This window comes from Lissotriton vulgaris, chromosome 5 (genome assembly GCF_964263255.1).
Source record: "Lissotriton vulgaris chromosome 5, aLisVul1.2, whole genome shotgun sequence".
NCBI classification, from domain to species: domain Eukaryota; kingdom Metazoa; phylum Chordata; class Amphibia; order Caudata; family Salamandridae; genus Lissotriton; species Lissotriton vulgaris.
In genome coordinates this window covers 463,777,842-463,804,684 of record NC_141693.1, presented here as the reverse complement: position 1 = coordinate 463,804,684, position 26,843 = coordinate 463,777,842, and the positions used below count along the sequence as shown (strand labels likewise).

Here is a 26,843-nt window from a genome sequence, read left to right as displayed (position 1 = left end):
AGGTGCGGGGTCCCAGGCTCGTCAGCCCGACAGCTCGAGGGAGCTTTAAACATTTCAAAAGGGGGTGGGGTCCCACACCACTCACTCACCAGCGGGATCGCCCCAAAGGACTATGATTAGTGTAGTTTAGTATTCCGCGATGTATCCTTCTTCGCCATCCCTGGACACGTGTTTCGGGGTATTTACCCCTCATCAGCAGGGAATAGGCCATCTTCTTATCTTCTGGGGTTGCCGGTGGCTGCCAAATATTGCCAGGTCTAGTACCACACAGGCACGCAGGTGCGGGGTCCCAGGCTCGTCAGCCCGACAGCTCGAGGGAGCTTTAAACATTTCAAAAGGGGGTGGGGTCGCACACCACTCACTCACCAGCGGGATCGCCCCTAAGGACTATGGTTAGTGTAGTTTAGTATTCCCCGATGTATCCTTCTTCGCCATCCCTGGACACATGTTTCGGGGTATTTACCCCTCATCAGCAGGGAATAGGCCATCTTCTTATCTTCTGGGGTTGCCGGTGGCTGCCAAATATTGCCAGGTCTAGTACCACACAGGCGCGCAGGTGTGGGGTCCCAGGCTCGTCAGCCCGACAGCTCGAGGGAGCTTTAAACATTTCAAAAGGGGGTGGGGTCCCACACCACTCACTCACCAGCGGGATCGCCCCATAGGACTATGATTAGTGTAGTTTAGTATTCCGCGATGTAACCTTCTTCGCCATCCCTGGACACGTGTTTCGGGGTATTTACCCCTCATCAGCACGGAAAAGGCCATCTTCTTATCTTCTGGGGTTGCCGGTGGCTGCCAAATATTGCCAGGTCTAGTACCACACGGGCGCGCAGGTGCGGGGTCCCAGGCTCGTCAGCCCGACAGCTCGAGGGAGCTTTAAACATTTCAAAAGGGGGTGGGGTCGCACACTGCTCACTCACCAGCGGGATCGCCCCTAAGGACTATGGTTAGTGTAGTTTAGTATTCCGCGATGTATCCTTCTTCGCCATCCCTGGACACATGTTTCGGGGTATTTACCCCTCATCAGCAGGGAATAGGCCATCTTCTTATCTTCTGGGGTTGCCGGTGGCTGCCAAATATTGCCAGGTCTAGTACCACACGGGCGCGCAGGTGCGGGGTCCCAGGCTCGTCAGCCCGACAGCTCGAGGGAGGTTTAAACATTTCAAAAGGGGGTGGGGTTGCACACCACTCACTCACCAGCGGGATCGCCCCTAAGGACTATGGTCAGTGTAGTTTTGTATTCCGCGATGTATCTTTCTTCGCCATCCCTGTACATGTGTTTCGGGGTATTTACCCCATATCAGCAGGGAATAGGCCATCTTCATATCTTCTGGGGTTGCCGGTGGCTGCCAAATATTGCCAGGTCTAGTACCACACGGGCGCGCAGGTGCGGGGTCCCAGGCTCGTCAGCCCACAGCTCGAGGGAGCTTAAACGTTTCAAAAGGGGGTGGGGTCGCACACCACTCACTCACCAGCAGGGTCGCCCCTAAGGACTATGGTCAGTGTAGTTTTGTATTCCGCGATGTATCTTTCTTCGCCATCCCTGTACACGTGTTTTGGGGTATTTACCCCTCATCAGCAGGGAATAGGCCATCTTCTTGTCTTCTGGGGTTGCCGAAGATGGCCTATTCCCTGCTGATGAGGGGTAAATACCCCGAAACACGTGTCCAGGGATGGCGAAGAAGGATACATCGCGGAATACTAAACTACACTAACCATAGTCCTTAGGGGCGATCCCGCTGGTGAGTGAGTGGTGTGCGACCCCACCCCCTTTTGAAATGTTTGTTTTAACTGGCATTTTGGAGGTCAGTGATGACACGGCCGGGTGCAGTGATATTTACAGAGAGGGGATCCTTCACAACAGTCTGCACATTAGATATTGCACACCTTGAGATCCAAAAGCAAGCTGTTAGCAATCCTTGGTCACCCAGCTTTGAATGGCGTCTGTCTGAGCCCACTAGACATAGAGAGCAGACTCAGGTTTGCAGAGCTAAAGAAGTATTAAGATTCTGATTTAGAGTTAGAGGGTAATGAAAAATAATAAATTAAGACAATCGATAGAGAGGCGGATAAGGGGTAGGAAGGGAAAGATCGGAAAACAACAGTGACAAAGAAAGAAAGCTGGTATGAAAAGGGACCTGTGAGCGGAGATGAAATGAAGAGACAAAAGAATGGAGTAGTGGAAGAAAGAAGCGTGAGGTGGAACCAACAACCGGCAGCCTTGGAACTTAGTAGCCCCGGCATTCAGCAGAGCTGTCAGTGAGCTACTAAGAAATAGTTTGAGCCCTGCACTGGTTAGCATAGTCTTTGCGTTTCCTTCAAAGGCTTAAGTAAATCAAGATGTGGGATATGATTGTGCAACTTAGGCTACTTAGGCTACTTTAGCTAGAAGTAGCTTTGTAGGTGATTGGTGAGAGCCCATGGGAGTGTCTGTTTCACACTGTACTACACAAGTTGTGAGCAATGCTTATTTAGGTTAGCGAGAGGAGGTCTGCAGCTTAAAATTATATGCATTCTGAGAAACAGTATACAAAGTGGGCCCACCTGGGTTTCCTATATGGCTTCCTTGTATGAAATATTAAGCAATCAGAGCCACTCTCCCAGGATGTACTTCCAGGGAAAAGGATATGGGATTTAAGAAAGTTGATAATATTATTCTATCCTCTTTTTGTTGTTGATGCAATACAGAACTGAAATAAAGAAGCCAGGCAACCACAAACTTAGTGCCTTGACAAGAAGCTAACACCAGGAAGGCACAGAAGAGCTGAATTAGTAAGCGACTTAGGAGATCTCGTGGATGACTTCTTGAACATCTGAGATATGATCATCTTTATCTGACAGACATAACTTTGACAAAGTATTGCCTTATTTGCCTGACATTTGACTGAGCTTCATGTGGAATTTTGGAATCAACGTAAACATACAATGAGCTTAGGAATCGAGTGGTTGCTGGGGAGCTTATAGTACCTTAGATTTTGGAGTTGGGACACAAGTCAAGAGTCTGTTTTTACTAGGAATGATTGGAGACAGGGGAAAACAAACACATTCTAGGCTCCAGCCCAAGCATAATATTATGGACCCTCACACTGTTCAGCAGTGGCCAAAAGAAGACAGGGTGGTCGTGACTTAACTTGAATGTGTCCAGCCCATGTGGTCCATGGTGTATCCTTAGTGCATGATAAGGCCATGCTGTTCATTTTCAAACAAACAGCTCACTCAGCCTTCAATTCAATGAATCCAACTATGTTTCCCTGCAAAGTAAACAGAGTTTCTATTCTTTTCAATGAAAATGTTGATAAACAAGTCATAGACTGGAGATCAGGCCCATCCAGTAATTAAGTAGCATCTAAAGAACCTCAGGTCCCAAGGATGATAACAAAATACATTTGAAAAATCCTGCACATCTCACATTTGTGTGTTTTGAAATCAAGTAGAGAGTCATTTAAAGTCTGCCGGGCAACCAGCTGACGCGCGAGGTCAGTGGAGGCAAAGGCATTAAGTTTCCTGATGGAAGACTGCCAACCAGACATAGAGATCCCCACCGTTCGGGTATGGATGTCATGCCTTCAGTGCAACGAGCACGTTAGTGTTCCCATGGAAGGGACTGATCCTTTGCCGAGTGCAAATGTGCCTGTTCGGCAAATTATTTTGTTCTGCTAAAACAAAATCACTAAGTGGGAGTTTGCGTACAACAAAGTAACAATGGCTAAAATGCTGGGCATTTTTCCCTGCTTGGAAGGGCCAATATTTGTGCTCTCTAACTAGGGCACCCATATCAGGTATGAAAATCCAGTGAATATCTTGCACTGGACAGAACGTCAAACCAGAGAATTCACAAGGCAGAGCCCGTTGAGTCTACACCCCCTGAAACCCTTCAATTCTCAAGTGGGCAGGGGAACCCCAAGTTTGGCAGACAGACTTCTACTGTTAGGGCATCTGCCACATTTTAAAGGCCTCCATCAGTACCAAATAGACAGAGCACTTGGAGAAAAAATGAAAACAGCTCATGTTAGAGTAGTATTTGCTGATTAAAATCGTAAATTTTACCATGGTGCAATGTTGCGATTTATGAGCAACGAAGCTGATGCACTCCTGAGACCATCGTTCTGTGACATTTCTAAAATATCCCCTACTTGTGAAGTCTATGAGGCAGGCTGGCTAGAGAATAGAGAATGGAGCGTCCCTCAGTGATAAACTGCACTTATGCAGACCGGGTCCCCTCAAACATGGCTGCATGGAAGACCTGGATTGTGAGATCACCGAAGCAACCTGGGAGGCCATAAGGGCTGGGGCTTTCAAATCCTCAATATGCATTCAGCGCAAAGAAAATTCATACAAAATCCTTACCAGATCACTACAGCTCATTTTAAAACCATAAATGGTAGGCCGGCCCTGTGCTGGAGGGGATTGTGAGAAAAAAGGGGATTTGATTTCTCCTGACTGCCCAACTCACATTAGCGCAGCTCCGGAAAGAAGACATGACTACTCAATTACATATATGGTGGATCAAGATTTGGTCCATCTATGCAAAGGAGAAATTGACCACCCTAATGCAAAGCACAATGTACAAATTTGAAAAAATATGGTCCCTGTTCATGATTTATATGAGAACAGGTAAACGGTACAGGGGAGGACCTACATGTAGACCATCCGTCCTTCAACATTCTCGACTGGACAACATCTCCTCGAAATGTGACTCTGGCCTTTTCCAATACTCGACTTATGTCCCCCTATACGACCACCCTCTGTCACTATATTGCCACCCCCCCCCCTCCCAAGCTCTCTTCATTTCTCCCCACTCTGTTTCACCACATCGAGATGTAATTTGCCTTGGGATGATATCAAACTGGCCCCCGAGTGCTCCAACCCACCAGGGATGTGCCCAGTAGAATAAAAGGCCTGTCTGGCTCTGGTTTTAATGAACCTCAGCAGTGTGGCCTTCCTCCAACAGTTCCTGTTCAGTACTATAGGACCCTAACATGTGATGTTCCACCAAGAATCATATTCTTCTTTAGGATGCCAGACAGCAGCTGCTTCTTCAAGTAGGGTCTTCTCGGAGGAGAATGACTCTAGCAGTGCAAGCTTCTTCCACTAATATTTTCTAACTCCATTAGTGTCCCAGGTAGAGTCCATTTCACTGTGAAGTACTTTCTCAATTGATATAGAATCTGAGCAATTGGACCTTCCTTAAACAGTGCCTACTCGGGGCTGTAGAACATCAGCATCATGAACTTCTTCCAGCAGCGCCTTGTCAGTTGATAACGGACCTCAGCAGTGTGACTTTCCTCCACCATGGCCTTTTCATGCTATAGTACCCCATCAGTGGAATCTCCCTGCAGTAGTACCCACTTTGTGCTATAGGACCACATCAGCCGAAACTCCCTCCAGTGTTGTCCTCTTGATGCAATAGGACACCAGCAGTGTAACCTCCCATCAGTTGTGTCTTCTGCATGCTATAGAACCCCAGCAGCGTGAAGTCCCTCCAATTGCCTCTTCATTGTACTTTAAGATCCCAGCAGTGTGACCTCCCTCCTCTCCATTGGTGTCTTGATGGTGCTACAGATGCCAGCAGCGTGAGCTCTCTCCAGAGTGTCTTCTTGGTGCTGTGGGACCGCAGCAGTGTGAGTTCCTGCTAGCGATGCTCGCTCGGTGCATAGGATCTCAGCAGCATGTTCCCCCTCCACCAGTGTCTTCTTGGTGCTATAGAACCCCAGCTGGGTGCCCCCCCACCAATGTTGTCTTTTTGCAGCTATAGGATCCCATCAATGAGGGCTCCCTTCAGTAGTGTCTGCTCAGTGCTTTAGACGCTAGTGATACAACCACCCTCCAATGGGGCCTTTTAATGTCCAGGTGCCCATTAGTCTGACCCTTCTCCTGTGGTGCCTTCTCAGTTTGTAGGACCGCAAAGGACTGACCTCCCTTTAGCAGTGCCTTCTCAGTGCTCAGGCCATAGCAGTGTGACCTCCTTTCAGTGGTGCCTTCTCTGTGCAGTAGAACCACAGCACCACCCTTCCCCTAAAAATGTTAATACTTAGATCAAGCAGACTCCTAGCCTGTTCTTTTCCATCAGTCTTCTCAGTAGTTTAGCTCTCTGCCCAAAGTTAACATTTTCATACTGTCTCGATTTTGCACAACCTTTCTGACTTGTTCACTCTTCTCATTCAATTCTATATAATTTCTTGTGTCTGTAGGGATTTGAATGCTGCAGCAGTAAAGCCAATTGCATTTTGTATTGGGTCAGTATTTACTCCTACAGGCTAACCCTGTCCCCCCGCAAGAAGTTAGTGTCTCCCATGCCCATGTTTGCAACCTCAAACCTTTTCTCTGGGTCCTGAGTCTAGTGAAACATTCTTGTGAGGAAAAAGAATCCTTAGAGGATGATATGAAGCAGGATGAGCTCTACGCAGCTATGAAAAAAGGACAATAGAACAAAGCAGTGGGACCAGATGGTCCCCCCTCCATGAGTTCTACATAAAATTAAAAGATATTCTGTGTCCAGTGTTAATAGATTTATTTACAGAGATTTGGAAGGAAAAAGCAGCTCTACCAAAATCTTAGGAAGAAGTAGTTGTTTCCTTAATTTTAAAACCAGGGAAAGACCCGAAAACTTGTGATGCATACAGGCCAATTTCCCTTTTAAATTACGACTATAAACTTTATTCTACCATTCTTGCTGCGAGGTTACAGCAAAGAGAGAGGTAAGTTGGCATCTGAAGACCAGAAGGGGTTTATGAAACGTAGACAAATGCATCAATTAGGTCATAAACTCATTGGCTCAGTAGATTTGGCGGTAGAACATAAGATCCTGTTAGCTATCATCACGCTAGATGCAACCAAAGCCTTCGACAGGGTGAATTAGCAATTTTAATATTTTATGTTGAGCCGTTATAATCTGGGTAATACATTTTGTAGGGCTATACAGGGGGTATATAGGGCCCCTCCTGCAAGGATTTTGGTGAATAGCAATTTGACCCCCAGTTTCAAGATTACTGCTTTCTCAAAGCAACGTTTTGAATGTAATGTAAAAAACATGTTTCAAAAAATGCATTCCAACCGACATCTCAATTTCTTAGAAATCAAATAAAGGTTATGGTACTTGAGAATGACTCCTGCCTGAGTGATGTACCTTTTATGTATGTATTAGATACCTTAATATATTTTTTTACTATGCCTTGATGAACCACAAACGTTCAAATATTTCTGACACTAAAGACTAACTGCCCTTGTTTACCTACAGGGCTTTCCAAGACATTCATCACATTACCATGATGACGTCTGCTGCGGCTACCACACCGGCCGATGCCATATTTCCTACGCTGGCGTCTCAGGAATTCTGGAGGTCCCAAGCATGTGGCTACTCCGCGTCCATCTCCGGCCACATCAGTCATCGAGCCAACAACTTTAAAAGGCACCCAAAGAGGCGGAAACTCATACGGCCATCGCCACCCCCACCGCCCAACACGCCATGTCCCATTGATCTGATTGATTTGTCAGACATCCCCCCTCGGAGGTCTTTCGTAGAACTGATGTTCAATGGTTGTGTTCTGTTTGGGATCGAGTTCAGCTACGCCATGGAGACGGCCTTTGTCACTCCAGTACTGCTGCAGATGGGGCTTCCTGACCAGCTGTATGGGATGGTGTGGTTCATCAGCCCAATTCTAGGTAATGAATATGTAATTCTATAAGCTATTTTCTATTTAACTCACTCCACAATTTTGGTGTGATTCTGCACCTGTGCCTAATGCAACACAAAGGCAATCATTCAATATCTGACAGGATGAAAGTATGTGACCAGCAATTCAGCACAGAATGCTGCCTGTCAGAACCCTCTGTAATTATCCATATCATGTTTAAAATTTTACCTGGCAGTATGGTCGGCATACTATTATTATGTAAATAGATACATTTAGTTTTAGGCAGAATCACCAGTCTGGCCCTGGTCAGGAAGCACACAATACTCACCTTGGCACATGTTCTGCATAGCATACGCGTGTTAATAGCTCAGAACATATATGCATTCAGGGTGCTCTTTTATGATTAATCCCGTTCTAGGAGGAAACCCCAGTAACTGGCAAGTGGTGGCAGTCACTCTGGTAAATACTACATATACAACCTTCAGAAGTAAATAAGTACTTTTTATGTATTTATATCATGTGTTGTTAATGTATACATGCCAAGACAGACAGACAGACAGACAGTCAGACAGGAAGCAGGCAGGCAGGCAGGCAGGCAGGCAGGCAGATAGATAGATTGATAGATAGATAGATAGATAGATAGATAGATAGATAGATAGATAGATAGATAGATAGATAGATAGATAGATAGATAGATAGATAGATAGATAGATAGATAGATAGATAGATAGATAGATAGATAGATAGATAGATAGATAGATAGATAGATAGATAGATAGATAGATAGATAGATAGATAGATAGATAGATAGATAGATAGATAGATAGATAGATAGATAGATAGATAGATAGATAGATAGATAGATAGATAGATAAATAGATAGAATACCATTATACTAGTGGTGTTCCATAAGGAAAAAACATTTTTGTTTGCCTATAACTTTGGTGCTGTTTGATGAATCTTCACAACCCTTTCCCAAAAAGTCTCATCCACTTCAATTCCTTCCTGGAAAGTTTTGGGGTCATCTGTCAAGCAGGGACTGACAAAAAGGTGGGAGGGGGGCAAACAGCATTTTCCCCCTTCCTTTTAACATAGGAAAATTGAACAGTGATATTTGATATTTGATATTTATTGATTTTTGTATAGCGCGACTATCGCTCCGGAAGGAGCATCTTGGCGCTGAGCAAACAGAAGGGACCAACTTGGTGGGGACAGGAATCAGATGGCTGCGAGGACCAAAGAGTCGGGCTGAGGGAAAATCCATGTCTTCAGGAGTTTCCTGAAAAGGCTTTCTGAAGGGGCGTGCCTGAGGTTAGAGGGGAGGCCGTTCCATGCCTTAGCCGCCAAAAATGAAAAGGTTTTCCCACCTTTCGTTTTGAGCCTAAACCTGGGTATAGTGACCAGATTGGCTCCTGATGACCTCAGGCAGCGCAAAGGAATGTACTGAGGGAAGCGCTTAATCAGGTAGGAAGGGCCTGTGTTCTTGGTGGCTTTGAAGACAGTGACAAGGAGTTTAAAAAGGATTCTTTTGTGGAGGGGCAGCCAATGGAGGGTATTGAGGGCTGCAGAGGCAGAGGACCTTCTTGGGAGTCCAAGAACGAGCCTGGCCGCTGCGTGCTGGACGCTCTGTAGCTTCTTGAGGGTGGACTTCTTTAGTTCTTTAGATACATCAAAAACTATTGAGTGAAATTACACCAAATTTGGCAGAAAAGGAGATCTTGGTCCTGAAAGCCTGCTTTTTGTGATTCAGTAGCTTTTGGGATATTTTTTTTAAATGACACTTTATTTTTATTTTAGCAAATTGCAGTAAAAAAAATTGGAACCAACATGAGCCTTGTACTAACATCTACCTTTTCACTCCCTCCTACCCCATACCCCACGGACAGCTTAGTAGTTCAGTCCTGCAAGTGTTCAGAAAAATGGTCACAAAAACAAATGGGAAACATTAAGTCTGGTTTTCCAGCTCAGTATCCTTAGGGTAGCCCATCACAGCCACACGTTGTCTGCTGTTCTTCCCCTCCCTGACACCCATAACCTTTTCACTTGCCTCCTTTATTCTTAATCCTCTTTGTACCACCTGCTCATACCTTCTTGAAAATTCTGGGCTACCATCTAGCCAGTGTATAACGCCTTTTCCCTGGCATAACAAATATTCATCACTCGCTCTCAGTCATCCTGCTTTAGCCCGAATCTGTTTCCCCAGTGGATTGCCCCTTCTATTTTGGCCAGAATGAGCCCCAGGTTAGTTTTCGACAAATTAAGGCTCAAAAACAAGGTATTTTTCACAGAACTAAGGATCTGTGGAGATGGCAGAGCTTAAGATAAGATCTGATTGGCTGCCATCACATCAATAAAGATGTGGTGGTAGCCATTTTAGTACTTGGGAACTGAGTAACCTGTCCTTAAAATAAGTATATATATAAGGGATGAGGTAAGGGATACTACCCTGCCATCTGGGGCCAAAAACAATTTTTTAGTTTTTTAGATTTAACCACAAAGTTACAGAAGATCCATGGACCTTTGGTTCGTGAGCAAGACTTGGTGTCAAAACGTGTCGGTGTGGTGTTAAGACGCGAATGCTTGGGAATTAAACTGCCATGAAATACAGATGCTTTGGAGTGCAAAGTTTTTAGAAATATATATATATATATTCACTGAAAATTAGCATTTAAAAAACCTTAGAATTTCACTGAAAAAATCATAGGTTTCAGGCAAGTTGTAGTTAGAAAATAGCATTTAAAAAAACTAAGAAATTCACTGAAAAAAACATAGGTTTCAGGGGCGTTATAGTTAGTTGGACATTTCACTTGTACAAAACCATAGAAATTCCCCCGTTATAGTTAGTACAGCTAACTATAACTCGCACGCCTGCAATGCACTGCTGATGATGTCACATATTACATCAATCATGACATGGTTTGAACACGTCACCTCAGGCCCCGTCTCCTCCCCCTTCACCACTGTGTAAACACGCCCTGTGGTCATTTTAAGTTGGGAGATTAAGTCCCCTTGAATCCTGAAGGTCCCTAGGGTCCACTACCCACTAGGTACCTCCAGTAAGCGCCACAGAGCTGCGTTGCAGAGTGGTGTAAAAAGGGGCATGGCCTGGAACGCAGCGCAGCGCAGTGGCGCTTACTGGAGGTATGTGGTGGGCTAGTTTTCCCCCCGGAACCCTCAGGATTGAAGAGGAATTAATTCCTCCACGTAAAACGCGCCACAGGGTGTGTTTGCACACATGTCACCTCAGGCCCTGCACCCTCCCTTCACTACTGTGCAAACGCACCCCGTGGCGCATTTTGAGTTGGGGGATAAAGTCCCCTTGAATCCTGAGGGTCCCTGGTGTCCAAATAGCCCACGAGATAACTCCAGTAGGCGCCAAAGAGCTGCGTTGCAGAGAGGTGTAAAAAGGGGAATGGCCTCTGAACACTTCTTTGCAACGCAGCTCCCTGGCACATACTGAAGGTACCTGGTGGGCTAGTTGGCCCCCAGGGACCCTCAATATTCAAGGGGAATTAATTCCCCAACTCATAACTCGCCAGGGGGCGAGTTTGCACAGTGGTGAAGGAAGGGGGCGGGGCCTAAGGTGACATGTGTGCAAACACGCCCTGTGGCATGTTTTAAGTTGGGGAATTAATTCCTCTTCAATCCTGAGGGTCTCTGGGGACCAACTAGCCCACAAGGTACCTCCAATATGCGCCAGGGAGCTGCATTGCAGAGAGGTGTTCAGAGGCCACGTCCCTTTTTACACCACTCTGCCACACAGCCCTGTGGTGCAGCTAGGTGCGCGAATCTCGCCAATTTAAAAAAAATGCTGTTTTTGGCCCTGGGGGTCCTTGTGGGACCCCCTGAGCAGGCCTAGGGGGTCAGGGTGTTTCTACCCTGCCCCCTTTCTTGTTTTGTGCCTTTGTTTTTCTGTTTTCTTGTGCCTCGGGTCTACCGAGACACAAGATGGCTGCTAACACTTCCTGGTTTGGAGTGTTGACAGCCAATTAGCATGAAGCTCGTGATCGGGAGGGTGCGTGGATCCTGCGCGTCTCTATATATCGATATTTTTTTAATTTTTATTTTCTCAGCAACTACTGAATGGATTTACACTATTTAACAAAAAGGGCTCTTTCTGAACCAAGGGCTAACTTTTTGCCTAATTTGGTGTAATTACGTTCAGCATTTCGGGCTGTAGCTTTGTCTAAAGTTTCCTATGGAAAACAACATGGGAAATACGCGTTGTGGGACTACCTTTTTTCTCAGCCACCGTTTGACGATTCACCCCAAAACTTTCAAGACAGGAGTTGACCGGAGCGCCCCACTCGTGAAGATTCGTCAACCAGCGCCAAAGTTATTGGAAAAAGACAAAAAGCTTTTTGAATAGAAACAAGGTCCTAACTATATATAGTTATTGATATACACATATTTTCCATTGAGCTCAAATAATTTCCAGGGATTTTAGAGAATCCCCTGGAACTATAGCAAGAAATGAAAGATTGTAGGAATAAGAGTTGACATTTATGGTGCACATAAAACATGGAAGAGGCATCAAAATCAGTCTTCATCTCATTATTAATTCCAGTCGTTTTATGGGAGACATCTTGAATTTTCTTGGGTACTTAGAAAATCAGGAAAACAAAAAATAAAACATTAATGCTGCCCCAGAACGGTTCAACCAAATGCACAAAGTTGTTACTTCCAAATCTGGAAGAATTTGGTGCAGCACTTGCTGATTCGGCTCAAAACAATCTGCTAGCCCTCACTTCACTGCACATTGCAAGATCCCCTCTTTAATGATTGATTCGTAAATGCTGGTCAAACTTGACCACTATTTCCATAATTACTTTTATCATGGTGAAGAACACGGCACAAAAAGTAAAGGCATGGGTACAGTTACCTGCTAGGCCTGAACAGGACTTTTTAAAGTCACTTTTATAAAAATCCGATTTTTTTTACTTCAGAAAACGTCAATGAAAATGGTGTTTGTATATCATTTTTGTACTTAGAGGTGTACTGCTGGTATCTACAGCGCTCTGTATGGTTTGGTTGATGAATGAATTAATAAAAAACACAATTTTTCCTGTTCCCGCATAAAAATATGAGATTTTATCAAATATGTTTTATGAAATGTAACATGCAAAATTTTTGTTAAAAAGGGATTGGGCTTCATTTTTCATTTAAAGTGATTCATTTTTGGTAAACACACCAGCAACAAAAAAGCCACATTTAGCCTCCAAATTGTGACTTTTTGGTCACTATGTAGTCATTAGCGAAGAATTAGCATGGAGCGTTGCTTGTCTTCTTTCTGTAACTACTACAAAATGTTATGTACACAGGGCTCTTCTCCTCTCCCCATTCCAGTTCTACCAACAGCCTTCCCAAGGCGTTGGCAAGTAGAAAGAAGGAGAAAGTTTTAATAATGACCACAAATATTATGATAGGCATTTGTAACATCCATATAAAAAAATGATAAAATATTAAGGATGGATCAAACTGTGCAAAAACAAAATCTCAACTTGCCAGAATTTGTACTGAGACAACGTTTATATCAGTGTTTGACACTATGTATTACCGGTGCACACTACTCCAATCACTTTTCTCAACCTTCAATGCTGTAGTGGTCGATACATTTATAGTATCTGAATCAGAACTCCTAGCAACATCACCAATCTGGTCACAGTGATCTGCAGATTTGATATAAGGGAGGTTTGGGCTAGCCCCTGGAATTTACAAATGTTTCTTTCTCACCGCTATGCTCCTTGGTTTGAGTTCAAAGGTGATGAAGTGTCTCCCAAAACTTCATGTATAGCTGTGAGCAAACTACCACAGGAAAGGCACAGTAGGCTCTTTCCACAGGTCCCACATTTCTAGCAAGACAGATGATCCTCTAACCCTTCTCAATGGACAGGTAGATCCGAACTCAGAAGTCTCTTCCTACTAGTAGTCTCTTTTCTCTTTAAGTATAGTATCAAGGAGCAGAAGTGTGATCCTTGTTCACTAAGAAACTGCTTGGTGACCCCATGCAGTCCATCAGGGACAGGGCAAAGAAGGTCTCACCTTCCTGTAAAGCTCCAGTAAATGTAATACTGCGTCTTTTTTTCCCCTTCCAAAGTTCTATTCAGCCCTTCTTCATGGACGGGTTTTCCGATGGGAAGCCTCCAGTAAACTCGCTTTTCTTCCAAAACTCAACACCCTCTGTGAGAACGTGGTCTCAGGATCTGTGCATTTCTTAATTCTTTAAGGGGATAATCAAGGGTATAATGTTACCAGGGTGATTGAACTGGGCATGAAAGTGAAGAAGGGAAAAGGTATAAGAGATGGCCAAAACTTTTTTTCCCTCAGCAAATACGTCTCTCCCTTATATGTGTGACAAAGAGATTAGATGAGACAGAAGATGGAGGATGATTCCCGCCTGTGGTGTTCCAAGAGCTGAACATGTCAAAAAAAGTTATCTCAAAATGCACCACCTAACCTCAGCTCATAATCTAAGAAAAATCAAGGGAGAGGCAAAGGAGCAGTGGGGGGAGCTACAGTTGCAGGAGACATCTTTGTTGATGCTGGTCAGAGAGAGGACATAGAGCCTCAGTAAGTGGGAGCAATGGACATATGCTCTTTAGGTATGACTATCACGGAAAGTGTCTGTAGGACCTTAGTTCACACAGCTGTCATGGAGTCTGTCTGCATCACAAGAGCTTGATGCTGAGAATCCCTCTCCTCAGAAGAGATTTCTCAGTTATGTCCCATACCTTTTTATGAAAATTGGTTTGACAGAAAATCCCCCATACAGCCCTCATTGAATCCCACACGGCTTGCACTTCCATGGAACTTTCCAAACTCTTAGCCCTCTTGAGGACACAGTATCATATCTCTCAAGAGAGTGCTTGCTTCACCCCACCAGCTTGGATGCAAACCTTACAGCACTGCCTTCCCTTGTCATTGCAGCTGCTATGTTGAGTGATCCAACTAAAATGGAACAAGACCAACAATGTGTAGTCTACATGGTAAGGCGTGTGCATTGACACTTTTTGCCATAAAACTGACACATTAAGTAAACAGTTACAATGGCTAGGTAAGAAACCATCTAAGACAAATGTGGATTATTATAAGACATAATAAGTACCTAGAATACAATCTTTTGTTTCAGGTTTTATGCTGCAGCCTCTGTTGGGAGCCTGGAGCGACAGGTGCACTTCGAGATTCGGGAGGAGAAGGCCGTTCATCCTGGTGCTGGCAATAGGTTTGTACAGTCATAAATTTGCAAATCTACACAAGTTTATTTATTTATATCCCTTCTTGCACAAAATGAATACTGCCTATAACACGGGTAGCCTTGCTGTATGGTACCATGGTGCCTGCATTGGTGCTAGGCTGACACAAGTGCACCAGCGCTGGGTAGACCTGAAGAGCACCATATCTTAGTAGGTATGGTGCTCTTCAGCTCTCTTCTCTTCATGCAACACTGAGCAGCAACTGCGTTGCGTGAATTCTTAGTAAGTCTGCGTCATGATCTGCAAACTTATTGTGGATCCCATATGTCTGATGGGACCGATAACTCCTATTATCAACACCACCAGAAATGTGTATGGCCTCTAGCCCCACTGCTTTGCCCTAAAAAGTTCTCTTTTGTCTGAGCTAGCAATGGTTCAGGCTGAAGAAACAGGATCAGATGGACCTAGATGAAAATTGCTAGGTGAAGTGCATTACGGTGCAATCCTGCCCTTCCTAGACCCCACTGCCATTGTTCCTACTGAGACAAAAATCTATGTTCTCCTTAGTTGCCACCATTTCTAGAATGTCTACTCCTTCTATTGCTGACATTGACATTGAAGTTAGATGCTTTGAAGCCGAATGTTCGCAGTAATATTGAATATCAACTCTGATACCTCTCCTATTTAGAGTGTGGAGTGACCATGCAGTCTAGACAGGGAGACGGAAATCTGACGTGTTTTGGCACATGTCACATCCCAGACCAGCTGTGAAAACATTTTGTTGGATGATTGCAGCCCCTAGAAGGCATGCAGTTAGGTTTTCTGTGACTAGGGTCTGCCAATCAATCAAGTATGGGTTTAATCTGCAGCTAGACTGTGCCTTTAACTTTGCTCAAAGTAGATGAGCCTCGGACACAGATTATTATAAGGTATGTTTCATGCCTACGTTTGGACATGGTTTGTCATGTTTCTGAATGTGTGAATGGTAACATAGTTTTTAGAACCAATGTATTACTGCAGATGGCCTCATATTTATGATATGAGGGCCTTAGAGCAGGGCGCAATACACTAGCCTAAGTATAGGCCGCAATGCTGGTATGGTGTGGTATGGTATGGTATGGTGTGGTCTGGTAAGGTGTGTTATGGTATGGTGTGGTAGGGTATGGTTTGGTGTGGTATGGTATGGTGTGGTGTGGTGTGGTGTAGTGTGATATTGTATGGTATGGCATGTTGCTTTGCTATTTGTATAACACACTTCTGCCACTGGTATAGCCTAATGCTTTGGAGAGTTGCCTCTCATGTATAAGAGTCAACTATTGCTCATGTCACTTGATTCATTATTTATTGCCTAATGATTAGCCTATGTGGTTAATAATGACAATTGGGTGATTGGGATTATGCCATTGTTGAAGAAAATATTTAAAAAAGAGTCAACTAGTTCCGGCTTACTAAAGGACCAGAAACATGACAATAATACCGAAAATGAGTGTTTCCAGGCTTGACTGGATGGAAGTGGCCTGATACACATAGGATGGGCCAGTGCAAAGTGGTAAAGAAAAAGCGAGTAATGCCTTTGTGAGGGAAAGGTGAAGGTGTAAATCTGCAAAGGCATCTGTGGCCAACAAGCTGTGTGTGGCGCGAATGTTGGGGTGAAGACACGTGAGCCTTGAAAGGAAAGTCTTTCTTTTATGCTTTTGAAGTTGGTAGGTTGTGGTTGGCATTGATAGGGTTCATCTTGCCATCTGGAGTGGAACTGCAAGCTTTTGTGGTGCAGGACACTGTGCAGCATGACGGTTGTGATATGTAGCCTAGCATAAGTTCAAGTGTTAAATTTGGATGATGCATAGCAGTGTGGATGTGAATATGTGGTAGGTGGAGCATTTATTGATATGTGTGGTAAAGTGACTGTTGCCATCATTAATGGAAGGTTAAGGGTGCATCCCTAAGTACAGTATCTAAATACTGATGAGTGAATTGTGGAGGGGTTGTTGGTAGTGGTATGTAGAGTACAGAGTGAATGGTTCAGTCAGAAAGGTGTAGTTATGTAGCAGGGGGTCCTTTCCATTATGGAATGATAGTGTGACAGGTGGGGTTTACAGTCTTCCAAGTGACATTAGGCATGGATTATTGGAGAGTGAGCTTGTATGGAACATAGACGTCCATGGTGACAGGAAATTCATGTTCTTCATCGTCTGCTGTATTTCTGATTGTGTGTTTGGTTATCTCCGTACATCAGTTAATGGTAATTGGATTGAGTAAATCTTTGAGGAAGTGAGAGATATGATGCCTGATGGATGTGCTTCTGTGGTACTCATCATGATCTCCACTTTTTATGGAAATATTCAGGTCGAGTGATGAAGGATCCATGAAAGGTGTTTGGTCCATTGTGAATATGTCTTGGGACTCTGTTCTAAGGTATCAATTATTGCGATGAGTGGGATAATTCACTGATATCTAAGATGTAAATTCTGTGACATATTGTGTTTATCCTGATCCAGTGGAAAGCCCCAGGGATAAACGATTCACAAAACAGATATCTCAATAGGGCCTATGCACATTTACTCAAATGTTCATACACAGTCCCTGGGCAATCCGCGGGGGAGTCAAGTTTTATAATTCGCCTAAATTCTGATTAGTTAGTTTCTGTAAACATAAAATAGCTTAAAAATAAATTCAATACCTAACTAATCTTCATGAATCAACGCTCTTGCCTCTGGTCAATGGACCATTAGTTGAGTTAGTTGGTGGTGATATTAACAACTATCTAACTCATCCACAGATCCTAGTGAAATAACCACAGACTCTGGGTTAAATTCATGAATTTTATCTAGGATTTCAATCATAAATTGAACGCTCATTTAATACAGATTCACAGTGCAAACTCCATCATTCTTAATAATGGGAGAGAAAATCTCATTTAGCAAATACATTCATTTTCTCCTGATCCAGTGGAAAGCCCCAGGGATAAATGATTCACAAAACAGATATCTCAATAGGGCCCATGTACATTTACTCAAATGTTCATATACAGTCCCTGGGCAATCCGCGGAGGAGTCAAGTTTTATAATTCGCCTAAGTTCTGATTAGTTAGTTTCTGTAAACATAAAATAGCTTGACAATAAATTGAATACCTAACTAATCTTCACGAATCAACGCTCTTACCTCTGGTCGATGGACCATTAGTTAAGTTAGTTGATGGTGATATTAACAACTATCTAACTCCTCCACAGATCCTAGTGAAATAACCACAGACTCTGGGTTAAATTCATACATTTTATCTAGGATTTCAATCATAAATGGAACGCTCATTTAATACAGATTCACAGGGCAAACTCCATCATTCTTAATCATGGGAGAGAAAATCTAATTTAGCAAATACATTCATTTACACAGACTTCATTCAACAATTCAAATGCAAAGAGTGGATAGATGAAGAGACAAAAGGCATAAAATAAGATACATTTGCAAAGAAATATGCAAATTCAAGACAGAATGACATTTACCTAATGAAATACTGAAAACCACCCCTCTGGCCAAAGGACTGGTTGGGGTCTCCTGAATTAGGACCAGGAGACTAAGAACTATAGGACAGGATTAGGACAGTGCAGATTCTTATTAGACTTCTCTCTAAACCCGACGCACTAGGGCACATCCCCCACCTTACACTCTCTCCCTCCTCGATGTTCTTCCGGAATCTCCGAATCTAATCAGGCTGTCTTTGGATCTGAATCCTCCCAGTCTGCTCTCTCTTCTTTTTTTCTAGCAGCTCTCTCCTCTCTGTCAGCATTGATGTCTTGATTCTCTCTCTTCTCTTCTTAAATTTCAGTCACTCTAGTTATAGTCTTTATTTCTACATGTCCCACCCTCAAAGTTGCATATATTGAGGAAATATGGAATATGATTGGACAGGGCCAGGGGAGTTTTCGTCACATCATGCTGACATATTCATCTTTATTAAGGTTCTTATTGTTCTGCAAACCCTTCCCCTTAGCTCATTCATTACTTTAAAATCTCAGACATGTATTGTTGCAATATTTTTCACATTTTATACAAGCTCCATTTACGAGGGATTCTCATCTCCGTTTTCTCACGTCTTTTCTCCTTGCTGTTTGGCAGTCATTCAGCTCTTGCAGTCATTGTATCACATCATGAATTCACTGAGCATGCGTAACTTCTAGTTTTCCGCCGCCATTTTCTTTTGATCATGTGCGACGGCAGGCCCAAATGCACACTATTAATAAAGAAAACATAAACAGATGTTAATTTCTCAAATATATAGTTCTCACTGTTCACCACCCACTTCTACTCTATTCCATGTTATTATTATTCTCTTAAGCAAAAGCATTAGCAGTAGCAGCTTTCTTTTATGTTCAAGCAAGCATAAGCCGGGCATGTGGCTCCTCAAGACCACATATTAGTTATTCCTGCACGTGCGTGAGGGATTTTTCCTCAAGCGGGTAGTCACATGATTTTCTACGTAATTCTGATTTGCACATGTGCAAAGCGTTTTTCCGTGTTAAAGCGGGTTTTAGTTGTGTTGCATTTTATTCCATATTAATTAAGCATGCTTAAAGCTTTTCTCCCATGTGCCGATGTCTGGTGTGTATTAGTCTTGTCTTATCTATAGTTTAAACAGTTAGTGAAGTTAATGAAGGATTGCTCCGAGCAAGTTTCGTTTTCTTGAATCCTTGCTCCATCACTCCTGTATGTAAGATGATGGTAACTGGAGAATTATAGCCCATCTTAGTACTGAGTAGCGAAGACTGAAGACAGCAATGGAACTGACAGAGATCCGAACAGTGTATGACAATGTGGTACCAGGGGCAACTCACCTTCATTTTCCAAAGATACTACAGCAACCGTTCTTGCAACAATTTTTAAATCTTCTGATTAAACTACTTCTGTCATCTCAGTGAAATACACCACCACCACTGAAGAGGTCGACAACACACTTAACTGTCAATCATAACTGTACAAGAAGGATTAACCTGCTGGCACCACAACTCAGATGCAAAATTGGTCAATTTGAGTGTTAGAGTCTTAATGCCATGATAGGCCCGAATTCCTAATAGATTAGAAAAAGGTTAGGTATTTAACACACCCCATGAAATGCACTAAAGTAAATATCATTACTGGGGTGCTTACTGGCTCCAGTAAAGAGTTCATTTTCCAAATAATTATATTGGCAGTGAGGCACATCATGTGGACTGAGTTATTTATGTTTTGCCTTTATATCACGACTGGTAGGTTTGACCTGCCAAAATCTGTCAGGGGAAAACTATGGGTGTATAATTATTAAAGCACAACCACAAACTCTGATCGTTGTGCACATTTCTGTTTGCACATGGATTGGAATTTAGCCCTCAGTTTGTGAATTCAAGTCAAAATAAGCTTTATTCGAAATAACATACTGAATCATAAAACCTGCAAAAATATGTAAAGTATCTGAGTTAAGAACAATTAAAAATAAATTCAGTTTGTAATCAGCGTCTTACTCTTTCTGTGTGTTTAGTTACTTTCTCAATATAAACTAGACCACTAGCAAACTCATGTACTAAACCAAAACTTCTACTTTCTACCTAATATAAAGGTAATTGGGGCATATTACCAACGCTAAGCGATATTTGTCGCTAACAATGCTTAGCAACACATTTTTTAACGCTAAGCATCGCCAGAAATTATCGCAGATAAACCTTTCTATTATCAAGGTGTATCGCAAAAGCGATAAAAATCGGCCGCAATGCATGAATATCGCTGAAAAATCAGCGATATTCATGCATTACCGAGCTAATGCTCTTAGCCATGTTATCCACCTACCATTGGATAACATGGCTAAGAACAGCTCAGGGCAGGTGTTAGCTTTTGGAGATATTCGTGCTTAGCGCGAATATTTCCAAATCCTTGATAATAGGAGAAATGTCGCTTAAGAACATTTCTCCTATTATTTTTCTCTGGAACGCCCCCTTTGCATCTCATTAGAGATGCAAGGGGAAGCGTAGAGAAAAAGGGTGTTAACATGCGAATTTGCGTGTTAGCACCCTGTTGCTGATAAGGAGATAATTTTATCTCCGCTTTCTTGGCTTTTAAAGCCGAAAAAGCGGAGATAAATCCCTTGATAATATGCCCCATAATGTTTCCAAAATGTCTGCACTCTTATAACTTCATTAGGGAGCATGTGTAATTCCAGTAGGGGCCCAGACTCCTGTTTTCACCCCACTTGGTATTCTGAGTCAGAAGCTACTTGCACACCAGGCAGATGCTTTCCTGCACATGTTTTATCTAGTAAATCTGGAGCTAATGCTCCAAACTGGAAATATTTCACACCTCCAATGGAGTAAAAAATGCAAAAATAGCTTGTTGGCATCCATTCTGACGTCTGAAACTTGGACTGATCACTCACCCAGTAAAAAAATTGTGGTATCTTGTTTAAAGAGTGAGTAAATTGAACCTAGAATTGCAAGACCCTTATCATCACCACCATGGCCCAAATTACATACACTTTGCATTGAGTATGTGTTACTTTTTTAGTGCAAATGCGAGATTTACCATCCAACGTAAATTAAGTTTTTCTTTGGATTGTATCCCAAAGTGATGCAAAACTGTACAATGTGCTGCCTTGCATTACTTTGCATCAAGTGGGCGGTCCATGGGTGGTGCATGGGTGGCACCTTTTAAAGCATAGTTTTTGTACTAAAGAGTACAAAACCTATGCTTGCTATGTGGCAGACACCTTTTCCCTATGCGCAAAGGTGCCTGCATTGGCACTTGGGAGCCAAAAGTGCACCAGCGTAGGGAGAGAGTAGATATGCCACTGTTCTGCTGTCTCCAGTTCATGCAATACAGCGTAGCAACTTTACTTGATGCCCTGCATTGCGTGACTTCTATATAAATCTGGATCGCAGTTGCTGAATGCTAATTAGATGTAAACTGAAATATGAACACAGATACTCTTTCGAATTTTTCTGAAGGAAATATATTAGAAAAAATACTGTCAGCAGAATCTATGCTTTCCTGGCAAATGTGTCTCTCTGCTGATGTGCTGAGCTATCTATTCAGAAGGAGAAAAGACTTTTGAGCCCAGTGGCGGCTCCTCCGAATTGGCAGAGGAGCATCGCCTCACTGCCTGGGTCAGAGCCAGCAAATGAAAAATAAAACAATGCTCTTGCATCATTTTAGTTTAAATTTTTGGGCTCTTAGCCAGCAGTGTTGGGAGGGGCAGGGCTTAGGCATGGGAGGTGGGAGGAGGAGTACTGCGTGCACTCCACTTCCTAAGTGCGCATATGTGTTTTGGACAGCCGTTTCAGGCCGACCAAAACACACATTCACACTTAGGTTTTCTCCAGGCCGGAGATGCATTGAGCAGCCGGGCTGGAGAAACCCCCACAGACTCCTTGGTCTGAGCAGGGTGTCTTCCCTGCCTGCTCAGACCAATCCCCACCCTGCCACCCTTTGTTTATGGCAGCCGCTGCTGTTTGAGCCCTAGAATGGTAGGACCATGAGTCAGGAATTATACTGCAGCACCATTTCTCTATATGGGATGCCTCTCTTTGCCCCTGTCCACTCACACTGTCAACTCACAAAAAGAGACATCAGCAAAGGGATTGGTCTGCTTTTGAGAGCATGCTGTCGGCTCACACTCCTCCTGCAGTGCCAAAAAGGATAATCCCAAAACAGATGTCCATTAGAGAGGTCTCCACTGTAAAGACCACTGTAATAGACTTTGCTCTCTTGAGAGTTAGAAAAATTAGGAAAGTGAAATGCAGTGGGTTACAAATAATGTGAGGATAGAGAAGGAATATTCCTCTGGTAGCAAATACTTGTGGATGGATTGGTTTAATGTCTGTCCTGTCTTTTCCAGGTGCCTTATTTGGTCTATCGCTGTTGCTCAATGGCAGGGACATTGGACTTTCAATGACAGACACTGTGAGTGACCATAAGTGGGGTATTATCCTCACAATCTGTGGGGTCGTCCTGATGGACTTCAGTGCAGATTCAGCCGATAACCCCAGTCACGCATACATGATGGATGTATGCAGCCCAGCAGATCAAGACCGGGGACTCAACATTCATGCTTTGCTGGCAGGTAAGCCCTTTCACTTCTGTTGCTGTAGTGAAGTCCTAAAACACGATGAGAAACAAATGACAATAAACGTGTATGTAAAGAGAATGATTACACAAAAGAATCGGTATTTGCCATTGATTCCTATGGGCCTGGAGGCCCATACGAATAAATGTAAATTACCGAATCGGTAATTACAGATTCGGTAAAATTGGGAAAAAGTCAAGGGTGGCAGGGTGTCACTTTAACACTCTGTTGCACCCCTGATTAGTGCTTATGTGCACATGTGGCACACATACATGCCCTAAGGGCATGTATGTCTGTCACATGGCACAGGTGTAAATGCACATTTATGCATTTGCATAGGAATTCCTTATTTACCACCAACTAATATTTGGTGGTAAATAACAAATTCTTAAAGCCCTCAAACACTCTTTTAAGTGCTTCCTACATCTTCATTTAAATGATGATTCGGTAAATACCGAATCAGTAAATGCCGATTCGTTATTTACCAAATCTGTAAAAAAGCCTCCTACTTAGGAAAAGGCATTTACCGGTCGGTAACGGCCGATTTCGGCCGTTACCGACCGGTAAAAGCCTACCTACATTTGGCCCTTCGTCTTTGAGGGATGAGTTTTTGGTTAGTGTTGAATATCCAGGCCTGAATGAAGTAGATTAACAAACAAGTGGTTCTGTTGGGTATTGACAATAATCTCTTTAGGGTAGGCTGAAAAACAGCTCCAAAACACACAACAAGCAAAACTCTCTGATAGGCAAAGTTTTTATATATATTAAAAACAAGAGAAAAAGACAATATATTGGAATTACTTCATTCCACTACATTACTGACGAGTACTTATTAAATTCGTGAGTAGTGACTGTGATGATTAAAGCGACAAGTGCAATGCATATAGTGACATTTATATACAAAACATTTATTTACAATAAAATCACAGAGAAAGGGACCGGGGGGAAATAAGAACGAGGTATTTTCTATCGTTTTGTGGCCAGTATTATACAAGTAAATATTCCAAGGAAGACAAGTGGTTAGTGTCCAAATTCCTGGAGTTAGCTTGGCCAAATGTAGGAGCGTCGACGTTTCGACCCTGGTTGCGCCCCAGTTGGTGGTCGCGGCGGGTCTTTATCAAGACAGGGGGGGGAGGGGGATCGGTCAAGAGGTGATTTATTCCAGAGGGTAGAACATTGGTCAACCCTTGATGCAGTATCATCAGCGATGAAACTCCGCGATGTGGCAAAAGCGATCTGGATATGAACGCCAAGCGAGCTGTCCGTGATAAATCACCTCTTGACCGATCCCCCTCCCCCCCCTGTCTTGATAATGACCCGCCGCGACCACCAACTGGGGCGCAACCAGGGTCGAAACATCGACGCTCCTACATTTGGCCAAGCTAACTCCAGGAATTTGGACACTAACCACTTGTCTTCCTTGGAATATTTACTTGTATAATACTGGCCACAAAACGATAGAAAATACCTCGTTCTTATTTCCCCCCGGTCCCTTTCTCTGTGATTTTATTGTAAATAAATGTTTTGTATATAAATGTCACTATATGCATTGCACTTGTCACTTTAATCATCACAGTCACTACTCACAAATTTAATAAGTACTCGTCAGTAATGTAGTGGAATGAAGTAATTCCAATATATTGTCTTCTTCTCTTGTTTTTAATATATATAAAAACTTTGCCTATCAGAGAGTTTTGCTTGTTGTGTGTTTTGGAGCTGTTTTTCAGCCTACCCTAAAGAGATTATTGTCAATACCCAACAGAACCACTTGTTTGTTAATCACATATACCCAGGTTTTGAGGGACACAGGGTTACCCCTTTTTGTTAAAACACTGAATGAAGTAGAGACAGTGTTTGAGTTTCTGAATTTTGAGAGATTAGATTCTAATTCAGAGTTAGGTGCCATCTGCATATTGGTATATTTTAATTCTTTTGGCTCTTTCAGTGCCGCAACGTGACCTGAAGCCCGACTGGTAATCACAAAAGAATGATTGGTGTTGACATTTTGCCTGGAGTTGAGGATAAACTGCTTTTTCTATGATATTGCCAATGAAAAGTAGATGTGGATGGAACAGCCTTTTGGAAAGTCTGCATAGTAGAAGGCAAGATTTGTTAATGAGCGGAAGAATATATCAAGCTGTGAGACCTACAGGAATATGCCTGTGTGAGGGAGATGGTGTTGTTGAGTTGGTGCAAGATTGCTTTTCCAGAGAGGGATTTAATGAAGGATGAGGAAAATATCCTCTGCAATGGAAGTGGCTATGAAGAAATAGAGAATGTATGTAGGGTCTGTGAGTGAGAGGATATAGAAAGATGTTAACTGAGGGATGTTGCACAGTATGACGCATAGCAGAATGAATGTAGGTTTAGTGCCAACAATATGTTGTCAAACTTTCTGTTTCGTATAAAGAAGCGGCAGTGAAGTGTGAGATCAATGGGTGTAGGAGGGAGCTGAAAATACTTGATTACCTTGTAGAGCATTCTGCTTGTATTAAATATTAAATTAATGGTGTTGGTGTATTTGGCTTTGGCTGAGATGATTAGGTGGCTGAGCATTGAGCTGATAGATTTTAGTAGTATGAGATGATCAGGGCACCTACGTTTCTTCCATTTCCTTCATTATGTGTGACTAGTGTACTTGTTGTCAATGAGTTCCTTGGAAAACAAGGAGGTAAATGGTTTGGATTTGTGTTTCCATCTTTTCTGTGGGACAAGGATGCTTACATGGTTGTCCAGACGTGTGTGGTGACTTTATTGACAAGTGTATTGAAATGAGGTGTATTGAAATGGGGTGCAGCTGAAATTAAGATTGTGTTTTGTGGTGTTAATGAATAAATCCTTGTTAGAGTGGAGAAGTGTGGCTCAATGGTTAGAGCGGCAGACCCTGATGCAGACTCTAGCCCGGGACCAGGGTTCAATTCCCCGCCTCGGCGGGTCTTGGGCTCAAATTTACACGGACCTGATAATTCTCGCCTCAGTGCCTATTCCAATCATGGAGTCCCTCTCTGCAACTCTGGGCAATAGCTTGCTTAATCTCCACAACGGCCCCCACAACGCTAAGGATGCCTGGCCTCCACCTTGAGGGTGCCCAGGAGTGGACGCCTCACAGGGAAAGCCAGGATGGGTTCCACAGTGGTATTCGTACAAGCGCCTTGAGACCCTTGCGGGTGAGTAGTGCGCTATACAAGTATGAATTTACATTTAATTAGAATCAGTGACTTGGTTGGGCATTTCAATGATCAAGCTACCATCAAGTGTTTGATGTGGCATCAGGTCTATGAGGTGAGCTTGGAGTACAGCAGAGTATACATTGATTAGCACGAGGTGGTGAAGCATGTTTACTCATGTTTGCACATGAGTAGTGATAAGTGGAATGCGCATGCAGTTTAAGGTGTGTGCTATTCAAGGATGGTACAGATATTTCTGATGTCCGGGTCAAGGTGTGAGTTGGTGATTAACCCTGCAGGTGATTGATGCTCCCACTGTAGGGGCAGGGGTGGAATCCCAAACAAGAATCATTCTTGTCTTCATCTGCCATATAGTAAAAAAACACATTGGACGTGGGACGCCCTGGTGTTGAGCTATTGCGGGGCTGGATGATGCAGGTAGTGTTTATGTTTTTTGCTTTTGTAAAGCGCATGGCTGCCCGAAAGCTTCCCTCACTGGTGAGGGCTGACAGTGTGACTATGCCGACTGGTTCATTAGAGGGGATACAGCCAGTTTTTTCGTTTTTTCCTAAAGGAGAGTTTATCTTCAAGTAATCTGAGACCTAGCGGAAGCTTATTCCACAGCTTTGGTACCAAGTGCAAAAAAGGATATTCCTCCCCATCTTGTCCTTTTGAGTCTGGTCGTGCTAAGGAGATGTAGTTGAGAGGATCTTGTGAGCCTGTTGGAGCATACCTAGATACCAAGTTTCTGACCCTTACTGGA

The 26,843-nt window shown here is 43.2% G+C and overlaps 1 protein-coding gene across 1 annotated transcript in view; it reads left to right on the top strand.

Moving 5' to 3' along the window:
- The window catches only part of SLC45A1 (solute carrier family 45 member 1), a 287,191-nt gene that overhangs the window by 108,121 nt on the left and 152,227 nt on the right, over positions 1-26,843 (top strand). Inside the window, exons 2-4 of the mRNA XM_086921904.1 lie at positions 7,238-7,662; positions 14,764-14,856; positions 22,686-22,910. Coding sequence (XP_086778030.1) covers positions 7,266-7,662; positions 14,764-14,856; positions 22,686-22,910 — 715 coding nt within the window. The 5' untranslated portion in view covers positions 7,238-7,265. The remainder of the gene's footprint in view (positions 1-7,237; positions 7,663-14,763; positions 14,857-22,685; positions 22,911-26,843) is intronic.